The sequence below is a fragment of the Rhizophagus irregularis genome, chromosome 10 (assembly GCF_026210795.1).
Source record: "Rhizophagus irregularis chromosome 10, complete sequence".
Classification (NCBI taxonomy): domain Eukaryota; kingdom Fungi; phylum Glomeromycota; class Glomeromycetes; order Glomerales; family Glomeraceae; genus Rhizophagus; species Rhizophagus irregularis.
The window spans coordinates 1,347,843-1,369,240 of NC_089438.1; the positions used below are offsets into that span (position 1 = coordinate 1,347,843).

Sequence of the window (21,398 nt, forward strand, 5' to 3'; positions counted from 1 at the left end):
TTATCAAATTAGAAAACAAATAACAATATTTCTCATTAACCTCAGTGCATAACGCAAACCCTGTACTTTGTTTTGAACCATCTCCTTGAGCCCAATGGGCTAAAGCTAAAGGGGTACAAATGCACATAACATGCAAGTCACATTCACATGCAAAATAATAAACATATATATACATATTATATTCCGATCACTTTTTAATATTTTCTTTTTCTCAAGTAACGAAAAAGAAATTAAAAAATAAATTTTTTTTTTTTTATTATTATCATTATTCTTCGTTGATTTTGTAAGATGGAAAAAGAAACTTATCAAATTATAAAAAGTCCAGGTATTGGTAATAAAGGAGAACCGATAAAAATTCGAGCAAACTTCTTTGAAGTTACTAAGATACCGAAAATGAGAATTACACATTATGATATAACGATAAGTCCTGAGGTACCCCCGCGATTAAATAGGAAAGTATTTGAACGTTTTTCGAAGGATAACCAAGATGCACTTGGGGGTGTAAAACCAGTATACGATGGTACGTATTCGATAAAAAAAACCAATATATTTCGTAACAAATAACCAAATATTGAATATAACAAAATGAATGTAATTAGTGATACCAAAATTGTATTACGTAATTCTTTTTTTAGAATTATCAATGCTATATGATGTCTAATTATATGCTTGTATTTTAAAGAGGGAAATGGATATTACTAACTAATAGCAAATGTTTGTAGGAAGATTCAATATGTTTACACACAAGCAATTGCCATTTGAAAGCAAAAGTTTTGAAGTAAATATCTTGTTTATTTTTTACTTTTTTTTGACTTGAAATTATTAAGTTTAATTATCATAATTAGGTGAAATTAGATAAAGGTAGCGCGCCCGTGTCTAAAACCCGGCCACCTGAAATATTTAAAATTGCAATAAAAAAAGCTAGAGATATTGACATGAATGACCTATTCCAATTTTTAAACGCAAAAGGCAAGATGACCAACAATTGCAAAATGGGTAAGCTTTTTCTTTTCTTTTCTTTCTTTAATAAAATGAATCTCATAATGAATTATAATCATATTTATGTAATAAGCAATAAACGCAATGGACATCATTATCAGTCACGAGGTTTCTGCAAAATATCCTACTGTACGTAATTCATTTTATACTTCACATGAGGCTGCATCCCTCCGTGGGGGTATAGAAGCTTGGCAGGGGTATTACCAATCAGCACGTCCTACAAGGGGCAAGATGATGATAAACATAGACTTAAGTTCTACCGCTTTCTATGAAGGTGGTCCACTTATTCAGATGGTTGCAAGAATATTGGGTCTTAGATCTCCCAATGATCTACGTAGAGGATTATCAGATAAGGACCATCAAAAAGTTGAGAGGAGAATAAAAAATCTTAGAATAAGTGATAATCATAGACCGGAATATAGACGAAAATTTAAGATTTTGAAATTATCTCAAAATTCAGCTTCTGACACTACGTTTGATGGAGATAACGGTAATAAGATCGATGTGAAAACCTATTTTCAAAATAAATACAAGAAGCGTTTATTATACCCATTTCTTCCTTGTGTTGTTGTAAGGAATGATAATAATCTTCCGATAGAAGTTTGTGATGTAATCCCGGTAACTATATATTCATCTAATGATATCATATAATTATAAGGAATTTTTTTACTAAAAAAATTATTATTTTGTACAACAGGAACAACGATATATGCGGAAATTGGACAAGGATCTAACAGAAGACATGATGAACTTTGCTCGTCAGAATCCGAATGTTCGGGCAAATAAGATCCATGCTGGTCTCAATATATTAAATTATAAAAACAACGCATACCTTAAACAATTCGGGATGGAAATATCAAACGAAATGACTGTGGTAAGTTTGAAATATTATTATCGCATCATAGGAATGTATCTTTAATAACGCAAGTTTATAGGTGAACGCTAGGATTCTCCCCACTCCAACAATTCAATACCATCAGTCGTCAAGGGAGAATCGTGTCCGGCCGAATGGTGGATCGTGGAATTTACGAGATAAAAAAGTAATAAATGGTGCCACTCTCAGCTCATGGTCAATTTTGTCCTTTTTAAATTCTAGATTCTTGCCTGATCAAGTTATTAGACTTTTCGTTAGAGAATTAATTATTACATGTAAAGATACGGGAATGGTAAGTTAAATGATATTAACCCTTTTTCGTATGAATCATTCAAGTTTCTAATCATCTATAACAGACTATCACAGAGCATGAACCTCCTATATGTCGCGAAAATCCTATAGGAGATACTGAGGGATCATTAAAAAAAGCTTGGGTGATGGCTAGAGATAAGGCGAGGGGAGTTAAGCCACAGCTTATTCTTTGTATTCTCCCAAGTAATGGAATAGATTTATATGCCAAAATTAAACTTGTTAGTGACACAATTATTGGTGTCGCAACACAGTGTGTCCAAAGTACACATGCGAGAAAACCGAAAAAACAATATTGTGCGAACGTTTGCCTAAAGATTAATGTTAAACTTGGAGGAGAGAATTCATTCCTCGTTCCCGAACATATTCAATTCTTGGCAGATGAGCCTACTATTTTGATGGGCGCAGATGTTACTCATCCTTCGCCTGGTAAATTGTAATTTTTTCTTTTTTTCACATAAATTATTTTTTTACTGATATATTATTCATGTTTCTCGCATCTCTTCAGGTGATACCGAAAGTCCATCTTATGCCGCTCTATGTGGTTCTTTGAATGTTAAGGCATCACGTTATGCAGCGTCACTTAGAGTTCAACGCGGCGGTACTGAAATAATAACAGATTTGGAAAATATGGTTAAGGAATTATTGAAGGCATTTTATCAAACTTGTGGTAAAAAGCCCAAAAAAATTTTATTTTACAGAGATGGAGTTTCAGAGAGTCAATTTATGGAAGTGCTAGATAGTGAACTAACCGCGATTAAAGGTAATTGAAACATATTATTCTTAGATTTATTCATGCTTTTCGTTAATCTATTTAATTATTACAGCCGCGTGTCATAGCCTTGAGGCAAATTATAAACCCACTATCACGTTTGTTGTGGTACAGAAGAGACACCACACACGTTTTTTCCCAATTCAAGGCGCCGATAGAACGGGAAATTGTTTTCCTGGTACCGTCGTGGATAGGGACATTACACATCCATTTGAATTTGATTTTTGTAAGTAATCAAATTGTTACATTGACATAAATTTTGTAGCATTTCTAAATGGCTTTAAATTCTTATCAGATTTATTAAGTCATGCTGGACTACTGGGGACGTCTCGGCCAACCCATTATCATGTTTTATATGATCAAAACGGATTTGATGCAAATAAGCAAGTTAATTTAATCTAATTTAAATAATTAATTGATATACGTAACTAATATATAATTAACAATTTAGATTACAGATGTTATCTTATAACCTTTGTTATGTATTTGCGCGTTGTACGCGTGCAGTATCTTTGGTAAGATTTTTTAAAATTACATTTGTTATTATTAAATACAGTAAATGATAAATATCGTTATTTAAACAGGTACCTCCGGTATATTACGCCCACTTAGCTGCCTTTAGGGCAAGACTTCACTCACCCCGTAGTACTGATACAGAATCATCCGAAGCATCTGAAGGCGGAAGAAGTGCCGCGACCACATTTGGAGCGGTAAGGGAAGATCTACGAAAGGTAAATTAAAGATATCTCAAATGTGAATTATTCTCAATTATCTTCATTTCATTAATAAAACTCCTCCTTTTAGGTGATGTACTTTGTGTAGCAACTTCGTAATAAAGTTATCAGGAATGAAAATTTTTTTCCTTTATAAGAATATATAAATCATATTTAATCCAATTTAGGCCAAAAAAAAATATATATATTGGAGATTGGCTTTATAGAATATAATTGCTAACTAGCAACAGTGTAATTACACCTACAAAGCTCGTGATATAAAACTATTTTTTATACTTTTTATTCTAGCCTTAATGATGGCGCTCTTTAACCACCATGTATTTAACAATAGAGAAGGAAGAGACTAAATTAAAAAGAGCGGTTCTTCAGTAACTTTTGATAGAACAAAATATATAACCTTTTTTTATTTTTTTTATTTTTTTTAAAAAATTATCTCTTTACACATAAAATAACAAATAAAATAAATAAAATATACAGAAAAAATGAAATATGAATTGTAATAAGTTTTTTTTTTTTAAAATAATTTTTTTTTTTATTTTGTAAGAAAGAAAAGATATATTAAATATATTAATATATTTTCCTTTCTTTTCGTTTCCTATAACTTTGTTTCACATAAGTGAATTTGCTACATAAAGTACATAACCTAAAAAAAGAGGAGTTTATTAGAACATGAGATACTTGGGAACAATACATATTCAATTTGAGATTGATTTATTTATTTATAATTTACCTTTTGTAGCTCTTGTTTTACCACGCCGAATGCGGACGCGGCACCACCTTCGGAAGATTCCGATTCATGCCAACGAGTATGAAATTTTGCTCTTGTTGTAACTAAATGAGCATAATATACTGGGGGTACCTATTTAAATGTAAAACAATTATTAACATTTACGAAATACAATAATAACAAGCGCAATTTAAAAATCTTACCAGAGAAACTGTACGTGTACAACGCGCATATATATGGCATAAATTATAACTTAAAGTCTGTAAGCTAAATTATTAAATAAATAAATTAGTACGTATATTAGTTATATTATTAAATTCAATTAAATTAAATTAAAATTAACTTACGAATCTGCGTTAAACCCGTTTTCGTCAAATAAAACATGGTAATGGGTTGGTCGAGACGTTCCTTGTATTCCAGCATGGCTCTGCAGATCTGATAAGGATTTAAAGTCATTTAGAAATTCCACAAAATTTATTATGTCAACGTAAATTTATTACTTACAGAAATCAAATTCGAATGGGTGTGTAATGCCCGTTTCGACAACGGTACCAGGAAGACAATTTCCTGACCTATCGGAATCACGCTTATCCAACGGGAAAAATCTTGTATGATGTCTTTTTTGCACCACAACGAACGTGATCGTGGGTCTATAAGATGCCTCAAGGGCTTGACATGCGGCTGTAGTAATTAAAAATTGGGCAAGGCAAATCAATTAAAATTAACAAAAGTATGAATAAATAAATAAAAATCCTGGAATGATAAATAATAAGTACGTACCTCTAACCGCGTTTATTTCACTTTGTAGTACATGTTTGAATTGGCCTTCCGAAACTCCGTCTCGATAAAACAAAACCCTTTCAGGCTTTCTTCCGCAAGTCTGATAAAATGTTTTTAACAAATCCTTGACCATATTTGCCAAGTCCGCAATAATTTCGAAACGACCGGTTTGAACTCTTATAGTAGCCGCATAACGTGATGCCTTAGCATCCATAGAACCACAAAGGGCAGCGATGGACGGTTTATCGTCTTCACCTTAAAGAGATGCAAGAAACAAAATATATTAAACATAAAAATAATACTATACCTATGTAAAAAATATTTCATGTAAAAAAAAAATAATAATAATTTACCAGGTCCATGATGAGTAACATCTGCGCCTATCAAAATAGTAGGCCTATCCGTTATAAACGGAATCTGAGCGGGATCAAGGAATGAATTCATTCCTCCAAGTTTTACATTTACCTTTAAGCAAACGTTCGCACAGTACTGCTTTTTCGCTTGTTGTACGTGTCTACTCTGTACACATTGTGTTGCAACGCCGATAACTGTGTCGCTAACACGTTTAATTTCGGCATATAATGGTGTTCCTTTATTTGGAAGAATGCAGACTATTAATTGTGGTTGAGCTTTCGCTGTATTACCGGCTCTTAACCATGCTTCTTTCAATGCCTCCTCTATATTTCCTATAGGATTCGCATGTAATATAGGGGGGGTCCTATTTGGAATATTCTGTTAAAAATAGAAGAATATTAGAAGCTTGAATAAATAAAAAAAAAAAGAGTTTATATCATTTAAATTACCATTCCACTATCTTGACACGTATTAACAAATTCTCTAACGAACGGATTAATAGCTTGATCTGGTAATTCGTTTTGATTTAAAAAGGCCAAAACTGACCACGAACCAAGGGTGGCACCAGTAGCTAATTTTTTATCTTTTAAACTCCAAGCTCCACCATTAGGCCGGACATCATGCTCCTTTGATGTAGGGTGATACTTTATTGTTGGAATCGGAAGAACCCTAGCGTTTACCTGTAAAATTAAGTTCGAATTATTAAAGATATAACTATAATCAAAGATAATTTATTACTATGATGTAATAATAATATTTCAAACCTACCACCATCATATCGTTCGATATCCTCATGCCGAACTCTCGAAGGAATTCATTATTTCGAAAATCTAGTATTTCGAGACCGGCTTGGATTTTATTAGCCCGTGCGTTTGGAGGTTGACAAGTAAATTTAATCATGTCAGCTGTTTGCCTTTCATCTAATTTCCGCATGTGTCGTTGCCCCTATAAAAAATAAATATGATAAGAAAAAAAAAATTCTTATGATATTGATAGATAAATTATATAATTTACCGGTATAACGTCACAAACTTCTATTGGAAGATAAACGTTTTTCCTTACGATAACACAAGGAAGATTTGGATATAATAGACGTTTATTGTATTGACGTTGAAAGTATGTTACCACATCGGTTTGGCCACCGTCTCCTAGATCAAACATTGTGCGAGAAGCTTGTGTAGGAGTTAATTTCTCGATCTTAAATTTTCTTCTATTGCCTGCCCTATGATTATCCCTGATTCTAAGATTTTTAATACTCCTCTCGACTCTTTGACGCTCCCTATCGTTCATTCCTCTATATAGATCATTGGGAGTTCTACGATCCAATAATTTTACGACCATTTGAGTAAGAGGACCGCCTTCATAGAATGCGGTCGCACTTAAGTCAACATTTATTAACATTTGTCCCCTCGTGGGGCGCGCTGATTGATAATATCCTTGCCAAACCTCTGCACCTCCATAGATAAGACGATTTCCTTGCGGAGTAAAAAAAGACCTTCCCACAGTTATATGATCTGAGGAAGGCTTGTGACGTATAATTACGTCCATCGCCATTATTGCTATATGATGATATACATTATGAGATCATTTTATTAAAAATAAGGAGAAGAAAAAAAAAAACTTACCCATTTGACAATTATTTGTCAAAGTTCCTCTTGCATGTAAAAACTGCATGAGCTCTTCCATAACAATATCTTGGCCAACTCGTCTTAATTTAATTGCAAATGTTCGTGGTGGACGTCTTCTCGCCGTGGCCGCCGCGTCGTCTTCTTCCAAATCCACCTAATTTTATTAAATAAATTTTAATATAATATATATATATGTATTTTTTTTTAAAAAAAGTAAATAAAATAAAATAAAAATATTTACGTCAAAAGTACCAGCTTGTCCAAAAGGTAACAACTTAGGTGCAAACATATTTCTACGTCCTACAAATAATTTAATTTATTAGTTAGTATCCATTTCTCTCTTTTAAATACAAGCTTATATTTAATATTCTAAAAAAAAAAGTAATATAATTTTGATTTTTATTTAAGGCTATATCGTAAAAGAGTAAAGTAACCTTTCGTTTTGTTTTGTTCAATATTTAGATATATGTAACTAAAAATATATATATATATATATATATATATATATTTTGTTATTCAATACGTACCATCGAACACCGGCCTTACATTCCCAAGAGCTCTTCCTTGGTGTTGTTCTACAAAACGATCAAATACTCTCCTATTCAAACGCTGAGGAACCTCAGGAGTTATTGTTACATCGTAATGTATAATGTTCATTTGCGGAATATCGTTAATAACAAAATAATTTGTTCTAACTCTTATGTTTCTTCCATCACGACCAGTACCTGGCCTTCTCACGAACTGAGTGATTTGAAATGCTGCCTCTTCCATATTATAAAGTCAACAATAATAATAAAAATATCTCTTGGAAGCTTGTTTGGCGTATAAAATAAAAAAGATTTTTTTTTTTTTTTTTTTAGGGTAGCTTTTAGGCATGATAATCTTTTTATATTTTTTTGTTTGGTTGTTGATCGTCATACATAAAATTATATTTTGTACGTCACGTACCGTTTATATATTTTTATTATTATTATACAAGTTTTTTGTGTGAAAAAAAAAACTAACAAACTAAATTATATTGAGTTTAGATCAAGTGCATTTGCATGAGACTTTTGCTATTGTTTTCTAATTTGGTAAAAAATTTTATACATAAATAGACAACATTTTACCGACCTAATATAAAAATATGTAATTGTGTACCCATTTTATTAATAAATTTGGTAAGATTAAATAAATTCTATGAATATAATTTTTTCAAATTTATCTATTTTTAATATAAAAATTACTACAAATAATAATAACAAATACAACAAATACAAAAGTAAGTAATATAATAAGTCATCCAATAATTTTAATAATTTGACAATAACAATAACAAAAAAAAAACCGTACCTGATTCCGGATTTCCGATAATATTTTTTTTTTTATTATGATAAATTAGGAAATTTCGGGGTATGATCACTTAATGATCATTTTCTTAATGAACCCCCTTATTTTCCTTATATGTATATGATTTTCTAATATGACCTGGATGGCAGGTTATCCCTTACTAAATGATTTACATAAAAAAAAATAAAAAAAAAAATATTCCCAACATCCCAACAATTTTTCGTAACTGTGCTAGTAGATAGTGTATATTTACCCTGCGTAACGTAATTACCTCGTACAATCGTAATATCATTTTTTAAGTGTAAGTACAAAAAAATAATAAACACAAATTAAGCTAATCCAAAGATATGAAAGAACCGATTTTCGAACTACTAGTCATGACTTGTACAGTATTTTATTGAGGAATGTTCGCGATACGCCCCTATAAATATGTTTCTATTATTAGTGGGTATTTTTAAGTCGAGTATCTTGTATAATTCCATTTATGGTTCTATCTTTTAAGAAAATAACTACCGTTGAATATTTGGCGGCTTCCTCCACCTCATTAAGTAAAAGTTAACTGATGAAAATGGCAGAAAATTCATATGAAAAAGCATTTCCGCTATCTTTTACATAATTTACTTGTGATATTTCAAAGAAAAAAATTTTATAATATTATGAAGAAATTAAACAAAGAACGGAGTCGATGACAATCCAGTATTTGTTATCTATCAGTCCGGCAACAATGCATATAATTAATGTTGGGTAAAAATCCGATTGGGTTGGTAACATACCTTTTAAAATTATTTTTTATCCGGTAATTCTACTCAGCCAAGTTTTAATTTTGATAAAAATTGGTGTAGAAAGTTTAGTAACAATAGTTTAAATTACATAATTGGGAGAGATATTACGTAAAAAAAAATTATATCAAAATACATTAGCAGATCTTCTTATCTTTTCACGTTTTTTTAATTTTAATTATATACTGTTCTCCATTTTAATAATTACGTAATTTATGTAATAAATTACGAGATAATCAAAATAAAGGATTTACCTATTATTACGTCACGTTGTTATAGTTGTTATAGTATATTTTATGTATAACATTAAACTTTGTACATGAAAAGTTTAAAAAAAATAATAAAAAATTTTTTTAGTTTGTACTCCGAAAAATACAAACTTAGATTAAGGGGAAGGGAAAGAGTTTTTAGATGCATAAAATACATATGCATTGTAACATTTGGCTGAGAAACTTTATTGTAAATTCGGGGTTGTCCTGAAATATGGTGAAAATGTGATAGCAGATAAACTGAAGCTTCACAAAAAAAGGTTTATTTAAGTAGTTTTTGTTATCAACCAAGGTCTGGAACATTTTTTGGACATTTTTAAGTAACGTTTTCGGCCTTAACAGGTGAATTTTGTGTGTATATACTATATATGTATATATGAAACATATGATACTTGAGTTAAGTACAGTGGTCCAAAATTCGCACCATTGTCACGTGATTAATGATTGACATTGCAGAACATGTCGAGCATGTCACACAAATTAAATTTAAATACAAATCCGACAAATCCTAATTTCGAAATTCAAAATTCCGACACTCATTATCCCGACACTTATTTATTATATTTATATTATATATTTTACAATATCTTTGAGAATTAAGCATGTAGAAGAGAGATATTTTTTTGAGAGAGAATTTTATGATTTTATAGTAATAGGATATTAATGTGTTCGTAAATTATATATTGAGATAATTTATTCGTGTCTGATTGAACATAATTTTATATCATTTATCTTTATTAAAATAAATCTCTCTTGATTTACAATTAAATAAATTTTGATAAACTAAACAGAGATCGGAGTACTATCTTCAGATTTACCATACTTAAAACGTGTCATTTTACTCAACTTTACATTACATGTAAAATGTCACAAATTACCTTTTTTTTTAAAACAATTTATTAAAGTATAATTGATTTAACAATAATAGAATTTCATTGAAATCTAAAGATGGAAAACCGCTATATTATAAATAGAAAATAATTTGACGTTAAAGTAACATTTTTATTGTGACCATACGAACCAATCAAAAATTGTTTAAAAATATGTTTTAAAAATTTAAATTTTTCTCATCATAATAAAAATTGGTTTAATTATTATTTCTTTATACACTTTTAATAGTCAAAATGAATAAATATTGACTTACCTATTAAAAAAAATTATTTATTTTTTTTTTTATATTTATTTATTCAATAAATTTTATTTTTTTATTTATATGTTTCATCAGCTGACTTTCTCATGAAACGTACTAAATAATTGATGAAATTGATGGGCCTGTTACTTTAGTTAAAATTTGATATCAACAAAGATGCATGATAGTATAAATTATATAAACTAACGACTATCAATGTACAGTAATATGCACTATAACGATATTGAAACCAAATTTATATTTTACAATGAAAAGACTACATTAGATAAATAAATAAATATATATATTATATATATGATAATTGTAATTATTTACAGCAATGTATCATATCAGGGAACATCCACTGTAGCCCTGAATATATTTTCATTTTATTTTGTGATGTAATGTGATTGTAGTAAATTCAAATCTAAAAAACGAAGTGTCATGTGTCCAAAATATTTCAAATACTTATTGGAGTAACATTACACATAAATTATATTATAATTAATAGTTAACTATATTAGGAATAGTAACTAAAACAAAAATTTAACTAAATGGGTTTTTATTTTCTTCGACATCCGACAAATGCAGGAGTATAATGATAAATGATAAACATGACGCATTATGATAACATACTCCGCAGTCAAACACATGATGCGTAAAAACCATTTCATATATTTTCATATTTTCATGCATTTTCACGGTATTGATTTCCTATATGATTTTCAAGCCTCAAAAGTACGCCAAATCAAATTGATGTATATATAAAAAAAAATGTATTTGGGTGATCGATCTAAATGTAAAAAAAAACAGAAAAAAGGAAAAGGGAATCTCTATTTTGTGCTCATTCATCGTTAGTAGTTGATTATTTATTTATTTATTTTAATTTTTTCATAAAAAAAAAAAAAAATTAATACTGTATTACTGTATTATATAAATTAAATTTCTGTTTAATAAATGATGGGCTTATATTCATAATTTCGAAAGTCTCTATAATTAATTATCGTTATGTTTTATCTAATTTTTAAAAAATAAATAATTTATCTGTGGATTTGTATATATATAGTCAATTCGTCAATTAAGAAGGTTGATCGGTATAATTTAAACCTTAAATTGGAATATTTCTTTTAATCCACTCACAATTATAATTTTTTTTTGTAAACTTTGTTAAGAGATATCACTTCGCATTACCAGTGCCCATCCAGTCGATGAAAACGCCGAATATCCATGTTGGAAACGTACGCAAGTTCAAAGATAAAGCTAATGCCGAATTTTTTAAATAATAATTATGAATTATCTCCATAATATATTCAACTTTGAGGATGTTTCAGAATTACCAAAAGAGGATCGATTTTGATACGAAAAATGATAAATAGCCAATTGCGTAACTCATATTACTCAATCTGTGTGATAATCGATTTCTCATATATACGCCCTATTTATGGGGAAGAATTCAAAAGTTCATTTTTGGAAGAGAGTAAGTAAAATATTATATGAATATATATTTTATATTTTGTATTAATTAATTAATTGATTATTTATTTTTTAGAAACGAGCTCACGAAATTAATGAACAGACGACATCCCTTCATATTTAAAGGAAGTAAAGCTGCTTTCAAAGTTAAAGTTGGATCTTTTCGATCTCATTGTCAGGCAGAAGAAAAGAACAACTTTGTCAGTATTGACGCTGGCACACTGTTAAGATTCAATAAAAATCCTGACTTGTAATTCTGCTTATTGACAAAAACTGACCAAAAAACACATTCACATTTTATAAAAACAGTCTATTGTCATTGGTGAGTCCTAATAAATTTATGCAACCTGGATTGATTTTCTTCCAGGATAATATCAACTATTTCATTTTAACACTTCTTATAATGTCAAACACTCTTGTAGTTAAATTACCTGATGTGACATATGCAGAAAAACTTAATCTTAAAATGAAAAGTGGAAGTGCATCGCTCTATTCACCATATAGTATAAAACTGTAAATTCCGCTTACGGTGTGGCAGATTGAAGCGTTTATAGTGTGGCTGGTACTTTCAATCCAGAGCACATTGATTCGTGCAAGCTCTAAATCTGGCGAAAGCATAGATGAAACATATTATAACTTACCTACTATTCGAGGTCCAGACTCTTCCATTGTTTTCTTAAAAAGGTTTCTCATTATAATTATTATAATTGGTTTACATGTATGTTTTTATATTTTACATATTTGCACCATTTTTAACTTTTTCATACATATCAGGTGGAATACATTAACACATTCATTAGGCGATTCTAAAGAATATTGTCACGAAAAAAGAAACAAAAAATAAAAAATAAAAATATGTTTATGAATGCAGATGTTGAAGTAAATGACTAATGTTTATTTATTGATTATATTTATTGTTGATAGTATTAATTATTATGGTTTTCAGGAGGGCATTTTAATTGACCCAATTAACTATTTCAGTTACAGAATCCATGGAAGTTGTATTGTATAGGAATTGCGAAGAAATTCATACCTTTACCTCTCAAATCCTTGACGGCCTTGATGGCGAACTTAGAGGGTATTATTTGAAAGTTAATTAGTAACATGTATTCTATATCACAGAAAATAATGTAAATTCAATTCGAAAAAAGGTTAATTTTTTGCTCTACTTTTCTCAATTCTGCTCTTAAGATCAGCTTTAGCTTTGAATCTTCACTGCAGTTGTTAAAGAAGAAAAATTCCCCTCACTCAAATTGAAAAATTTACCGGAAAGTAGGCCCTGGAATTGACAGTTCAATTATTAAAGTTCACGAAAATTCTCAGTTTATTTCTTACCCAAGTGGTACTATAGATCCTTTTCCATATTTCATGAAAAGATTTTCTTAATATAAATGTTTATTATTTTCGAAAATAAAAAATAAATAAAGACGAAAAATAATGTAAATTCAAGTTGAGAATTGAAGGTTAATTGCTTTTCTCCCAACTTTTTGATTTAACTTTTAAGCTTAGCTTTCAGTAAGTTTTTGGGTGGTGTATTTAATAGTGATTCTAAAAAAGGAAAAAAAACAAGGAGTTTTCATAATCTTGTACTGTATATAGTATAAATGAATTTATTGCATTGTTTATTAAATTATTAATAAAAAAATTTTGTATTATACAAATCAACTAACACATACACAGTTAACACTTGTTTAACATTTAGGGTTGGTTTTCTAGTCAAAGTGTCAAACAACGCTTGACATTAGTACCGTATACTTCCGATATTAAGCACCCCCGAAAATAAGCACCCTGACCAGAATTATGAAAATTTTGGCCTACGTTATGCTGTTGCTGGCCAGCATTACGGTCAAAAAAGGGGTGCTTAATTTCGGAAGTATACTGTATATCGTCTTTATCTATATTTTCAGGAGAAATAGTAGTTGATTTTACAGGTAAAATCCTTTTAATTACCGTAAAACAATTAAAATGGTAAAATGAAAATGATTAATTACTTATTTTAAATTAGCAACAAGCTTCATATCTCATGCATCAATAGTATCAGAATCTATCTTTGGAGATAGATATTCTTCATCAATTATTATTTCTAAAATTGCTTGTGTCCAATTTCATTTTTTTTATGTGTGTTCCTCTTTAGTAAAAGTTTCAGATTCGGAATCGTTCACAGAATATAATAAATCTTTATATGCTTTATCATTATATATGTGTTCCTTATAGTTTATCACATCTAGAAATTTCAATTAATATTATTACATACTGTATGTACGTTTTTGAGAAATTAATGCAAATTAATTAAAATCGGGTGTCCGCTACTTTTGTCCAAAGTGTAATAGTGATTGGAATTATGTATTAACAGTTATTCGAATAAGCTTGGTGGTTATTTAGCCAGGTTAAAATCTTTTTTAAATCCTTAAATTTGACTGAATTAAATCATAATTCCGGCCAAACTTATGTTAATTAAAAGGAAATTTATCTTACTCGAGTAATATTCGAATACAACTTTATAAATTTAAATGAAGACTCCTTTTTTAGTAGATGAGTTATTTCTGACTGTATAGCCATTATAATTAACCGCACTCTATAAATGTAGCAATGGGAAGAGTTAATAATCGGACCCTTTTATATTCACCTTATAATTGGATCGGAAATATTGAAAGATTGAAGAAATAAATAATAAAAGCTCAAAAAAAAAAAAGATATTACTCCACGGTTTTGTGATCAACTAGAAAATAAGGCGAAAGATTTAATGCTAAGTATTAGCATTTTTGTGTTTATTGTGTAATTCCCGTTATAGAAGCTGGAAAGATGGTTTTAAATAATAAGAGGAAAATCTCCAATGTGAAAGGGCTGTGTGAATGCCCAACAAAACGCAAATTTTTAAAGATCAAATAATAATAATAATATAAATAAATCATGAAATTTTTTTTTTTATTTTATACACATATGAATGAAAAAATTCTGTCACTACTATTACTAAGCCTAATTAATTACCAAAAACTTTTTATATTACTCCTAGTGTTCATCAAATACGCAAAATGCATACAACGAAATGGGTCTTGCTAAAGATCACCATAAGGATGACTGACAAGTTTCATGGTGGTCACGATATAAAAAATTACATATATAAAATTATATGGTGATAATGATCACCACTGGTGAGGTTTAGCTTTCCTAACGAAGTATTCTAATTATCGGAACTTAAGTTATTTATATAACTTCACAACTTGACAAGCAAAGGTCTTCATCTCCTGTCTCTTGTGAATTGAAATTATTTGGTTCAATACTATTGAGTTCGGAAATTACTTGGCGAATTTCTGGTCGTTCATCTGGTTCTTGTTTCCAACATACTATTTAAATATATTAAAATTATATTTTGTTTCAAAATCAATTGCGAACCGATATTCCTAAGTTATATTTACCTTTATAAAGCGCAACGAATTTATTATTTGTATTTGGAATAGGGTTTTCTCTTGTACCTTTAAGAATTTCTGACTTAATTAGACATCTTGCAAGACCATCAAAAGGTGATGAGCAGCTTGTTAATTCCCACAATATTACTCCTAAACTATATATGTCTGATTTTTCGGTTAAATCATAACTTTCGGGATTACCAAGAATTTTAGGATCCATGTAAGGTATTATTCCACGTGGACGTGGTTTAGTATAATATTCATTTCCTCGTAGACGCGAACATCCAAAATCCGCCAATTTTATTGTGTTTTGATGTATTAGTATTAAGATATTATTGGGATGCTAAAAAGAGATATGCAAATATAAAAATATAAAATTATGCTTTATGGAAGCCATTTAAAATAGTATAATTTATTATACTTACAAGATCTCCGTGAATAATTGCGTTGCCATGTAGCCATAAAATCGCGGCAGCAATTTCTTTAGCAAACTTTAATTGGCTTTCCCATTTAATTTTAGCATTGTTCCTTAAATGGTTTTTTAATGTTCCTCCGTCCGCATATTCAAGAACGAGCGAATAATGTGGTTTGTCTAAGAAAAATAGGAATGAAAAAAAAAATATGTAAACGAAATACTTTGAAGAAAATAAAAGTATCATACATTAATCATATGACTATTATTTTACCTTTAAATTTCGTAATTCCACAAAATTGAATAATAGATGGGTGCGAAGCTACTACTCTCATTATCTTAATCTTGAAAAAATAAAGAATTATATAAATATCTACTGTATATCGAAAAGAATATTATAGTTGTAAAAACAAGAACATAATGTAACGCACTTCATTAATGATATCATCTTCCTTAGAATTTTCGTTAAAGTTTTTAATCGCAAACTTTTTTATTGTATTTTTCCAATACACAACGTGAACCAAAGAGAATCCTCCAGAAGCAATATTAGTAAGATTTTCAAAATCATGAGAATTAAAAATATGAATTACTTGGGATCCCACGTCATCCAAGTAATTCTTTAGTCTTTTGGTATTAGTGGTAGTAATAGTATATGGAATAATGAAAATTTTCATCCATAGTAGTAATATAACAAATAAACTTAGTTTACTTATACTATATAATTCTAAACTTAGTTTAGAAATAACCAAACTTAGTTTACTTATACTATATAATTCTAAACTTAGTTTATCAATAACATTTCTGAATAATATATGAAGTATAGCCTCCAAAGCTATTAATTTCTCAACGTATTAGTGCCTCTTAAGGCTTTATTGTCAACAGATATTGTTGATAGTATAGATAGTGTCTTGAATTTTATCTTGTTTTTGGTATGTGAACAAACGACACGTAAGTTTTTTTTTACGCTAAAATTGTATGTCAATTTTATCGACTCATAAGTCAAAAAACTTACGGGCCATTGCAGACAATTAAAACTAAAAAGTTCAGCCCTATTTATACAAAGTTCGGAGTTTAAACTTGTGTAAAGGAATTTTATAATAAATCATCTAAAAATCTTGCGTTTTGCGTTGTAACGTTGAACAGGAGCAAGCCTGTGTAATTTCAGGTAGTTTAGTAGTATATTATGTCGTGACCTGAATCTAATTAGGTTAGGGGTATTCCACAAAATAATTAGTCTGTTTTTGTAATATCATTAACAGCCGTGTGTAACTTCATATTTATGTAAACTATATCTGATATTATTTGAATCACATAATAACTTTTGCACATGTTGTTTGTGATATGAACTTTTTTATAGAAAAGAGAATTTTAAAAAATTTTTTTGAAGAATTTTCTAAACGGAGAAAGAATGTTTCTGTGAGTATGTTCTTATTTGGTCGATCAGTAAACAATTACGAGGATTATTTATTTTGCATATGATTGATATGTCAGTGTAACCGAAATGAATGGGCCTACTTTTATACATATACAAAAAATTTTATAATTCTAATATATGCTAAATGGTATTATTCAGTCAATAATGTCAAATTTAAGCCATTTTTTATTTATATTATAAAGCGCAACAAGGTTCTTAATACATCGTAAATTAAACATTAAATCACCGCTGTGACATACAATACTGAAGCTTGAAATAAAATGAGCATTTTAATTCAACGGAATCCTGTCTTCGTGTAACAAAGATACCACAAAATCATCAAACATGGTGCCGATATGTGGGATAAAAAAATAATAATGGCGAACTGATATATCAAAAACTAATTCACTTAAACATTGACCCGAGAATACAAAATTATATTATATAAATTTATATTTTAGTAGTTTCTATATGCAACTCAAAAATCTGCATTTTTAACTTGTTTCTTGTGACTAACTAAACTAACCAAAGTTGTAGAGCTCATAAGAAACGAATCCAGTCACGTTTAATAAATTTGGAATATCTTGGCAATCATAATCTATCCAATGAATTGAATCTTTATTTAGAATATCTTTTATTTGATTGACCAATTCAATAGATTTTTGATATTCATAAATCATTTTTTTAATTTTTTATAAGGTCCGTAGTTGAAAATTTTAATAAATCCATTACACATGACGCTGGCCGAAACGTATTTTTATTACAACTTTCATTATTTGAATATGTATATTCAAATTTTAAAATTATATATGATTGACTAATTTAAATAAGCAGTATGAAAAAATTTTGCGCAAACTTTTCTTAAAAACTCTATTTTAAATCGATATTTAATCATTATTGTATTCTTATCTGAAAAAGTATTATCAGTTAATACTAAGACTTTATCCCTAATTCTAAAGTTAAAATATATATACATTTTTTTTTATTTGAAATTTAAGTTCTAGCTCTTTCTTTGAAATGGATGAATCTATTTATTATTTTATTTTAGTTAATTTTCTAATAAAATTACTAACTATCATTAATCACATTTCATAAAAAATATATGATAGATGAAATATTTTTCATTGTTAATAGTATATTGTTCATTTCATCGTGATAATTATATCATTTTAATGTGAGTTCTACAAAATTATTTTTGTTTTTTACTTTAGTTTTTAAAATGAATTTGAATTTCATGTTTTGTAAAATATGAAGTTATAGATGCGGATGAGTCGATAGTCGATACTCTAACAGACTCTCGATAATAATTAGACCAAAGTTAAATATAAGATCGATCGTTTATTTTCTATTTTTCTATGTTATTTATTTTATTGTAATTTATATTGGCAGGTACTGATAATTGGACAGAATTTGATGTTTTAGATGTTCCTAATGACGCGCAAAGAATTGCTTATTAACTGGCTAGCCTCTTCAAATAAAAGGTTAATTCTATTACAGTTACTATATTTATTCTACTACTATTTTAGGTGATGGTTCTTAACTGATCCCATACCTAAAATTCCAGAACAATCCGATCATCCAATAAATCTCTCCTAAACTTGAAGCTATAGTGCATTTTCCAATTCCATAAAATAATGAAGACCGAATCTAAAAAAATAATCTTATTAGTTACTAATAGAAAAAATTTTTTTTATATTAAAGATTTACAAGATTCACCTCAGTCGATCGATATATTCGCTCGTCTGTTCTGAAACTGAACCTAGGGTAAAAAAGTCATAAAAGTCAGATCCATGGATGGATGTCCACATAGAGATACAGATGTCCAGATCGAGTAGTAGTTTCAGGTGATATATAAGAAATCATGGATATATTCGTTCCAACTTATACAAAAATATAAAAATTAGGCATGGCAATCTGTGGCAAAATCTCAAGCTTCTGATTTCAAGCCTATCACTTATGACGCCAAACCTGATCCAGAATTAATTATCAAACCCGTCTTAGAGCATTTCACATACCTGAAATTCCGAAATAGTTTTAGGGGAATTAATAATTATAACTTTGCATTTGCTCAGCCGTGGAACTCGCCATGCCCTATTTGTGATAGAATTATGGATTACATGGAGTGAATGGTATAGAAATGGAACAGAATATTGTCTTACCTGCGACAATTCAAGCAGTAAATTCAAGTTTGCGATCGTAGCATAGGCGTCATGTCATGTGAGAAGTGGCTTATGCAAAAAATTCTACCGCAGTGTATTCAGCTATACGCAGTAAGGTTTCCAGCAATGATGATCAGCTCGGAAGAATGTGATAAAATAAGTGAGAAAGGAGAATTTTTTATCTAGCTTTATATATATATCTCATGCCCAAAAATCGGGTCAATAATACACTTTCTTATAGGCAGAATTACTTTGAGAAATGGCATATCTTTAGGAGATGGAATCACGGATGTAAAGCTTGTGAAGAATGCAAATTATGCAATCATCACTCACATTTATACTGCAAAAGGTGTAAAAAAGGAGCAGAAGGAATATATAAGCGGTGTGATCGTGTGAATGTCTTCGAGTACAATTCGTGTCAAAAAAAACGCCCTTGCGATTAGATAGTAGGTTTTATACCATTACACCACAGTAAATATTCGCATTAGGATTAGCATCAGATCTTGCAGACGTGGATAAGAAATTTACTATTCTAGAACAATATTATTAACTTCGAAATTACAGAATTCCAAAAGGTTTCATTAGCAGACTATCTTGTAAAAGGAGAATAAACTGAATAGATTAGTTTAGGATGGCGTTATCATGTACACTGTAGCAGGCTACGACCTGTATTTTATAATTTACCAGACATTACAGTATATTTTTTTCGCGTGGTGTTGGTTGAGGGATCGAGGGAATTGTGTATGCTAAAATTTCTCTAACAAGTTTTATTATAACAAAACTATTAATTTAATCCGGAGCGCAATAACGTTAGATTTTAGTATAGGCGACATCATGTATCACGGGAATAAGTAATTTATTCTCGAACTTTCCCGTATATATTCAAAGCTTTACGCATAACAAAAAAGACCTTGTTGATCTTTATATATGGGTAGCATCAAAGTTTTTTTATTATAATTTTAAGTGGATCCGTTGATCAGATTTTATCATATTAACGTAATTTCCCCCAAAAGTGTATAACAAAATTGATCCTGCGAATTATATAAAAAGGTAATGGCTCAGTTAGTGAACCCTTTCATCTGCTGTCTTGCGCAAATAAAGCAAAAATCAAACGAAAAATAAAACCTACCATTATTCACATCATCGAAATCAACAATCAAACGAACTCACATTTTCCGCAAAGTAATATAAGATAGGTTGTATTATCGTTTGATTAGCTTCTTGAAACACATCAGCACGACGTTAATCAATTTTCTGGTTCTATAGATATTCCAAAATAAACCGGACATATTACTTTCTTGTTTTATATCGGCATTTTGATCTTTGCCGAGAAAATTTTTGACAATCATCACGCGTATCATAGACGCAGTATCACAAAAATAATTCCCGTGATGGGATATTATCTTATCTAATCAAACTTCACATGCAACAAAATTTTTGATACTTGGCGCAGTATCGTAAAAAAATTAAGCGTCAAATTTTCTAAAAACGAAGTGGATTGGAATGTTATGAAAATTAGACAGCGGTAAGCATGAATCGATGACATTATATTGCTGTTTGTTTTTAACTTGCTAATCTCCTGATTTATATTGTAGATTCGAAATTATTAATCTCGTGAAAGTTCTCTTGCGGAACTTAACACTTTATATGATCTGTGTAGTGGGAGTGATATTAATAAATGTAGATATGGGTGGGACTATTTATTTCGAAAATCTAGTGTAGTTGAGACCGAGAATCTCGTAGTTAGCAATAATGATATGAAAAAAAACAATTATTATAGAAATTTATAAGCCTGAAAGAACAAAAAAATAACTTGATGCTGGGACTCGCATTAAATGGCCTAGGATCCG

At 29.5% G+C, this 21,398-nt stretch overlaps 2 protein-coding genes across 2 annotated transcripts; one reads left to right on the forward strand and one right to left on the reverse strand.

Annotated features, from left to right (window-relative positions):
• Positions 1-11,910: 11,910 nt before the first annotated feature.
• On the forward strand, positions 11,911-13,000 carry OCT59_001796 (uncharacterized protein; the record flags this gene model as incomplete). The annotated part of the gene is made up of 7 exons (XM_066144086.1): positions 11,911-11,921; positions 12,134-12,160; positions 12,233-12,356; positions 12,466-12,478; positions 12,579-12,669; positions 12,754-12,840; positions 12,931-13,000. The coding sequence occupies 7 exons, from the start codon at positions 11,911-11,913 to the stop codon at positions 12,998-13,000; spliced, it is 423 nt and encodes a 140-aa protein (XP_065995285.1).
• A 2,360-nt stretch (positions 13,001-15,360) lies between these two features.
• OCT59_001797 (uncharacterized protein) lies at positions 15,361-16,994 on the reverse strand (the record flags this gene model as incomplete). Its single annotated transcript, XM_066144087.1, has 6 exons — positions 15,361-15,500; positions 15,573-15,906; positions 15,989-16,155; positions 16,250-16,319; positions 16,407-16,807; positions 16,988-16,994. The coding sequence occupies 6 exons, from the start codon at positions 16,992-16,994 to the stop codon at positions 15,361-15,363; spliced, it is 1,119 nt and encodes a 372-aa protein (XP_065995286.1).
• Between the last annotated feature and the right edge of the window lie 4,404 nt (positions 16,995-21,398).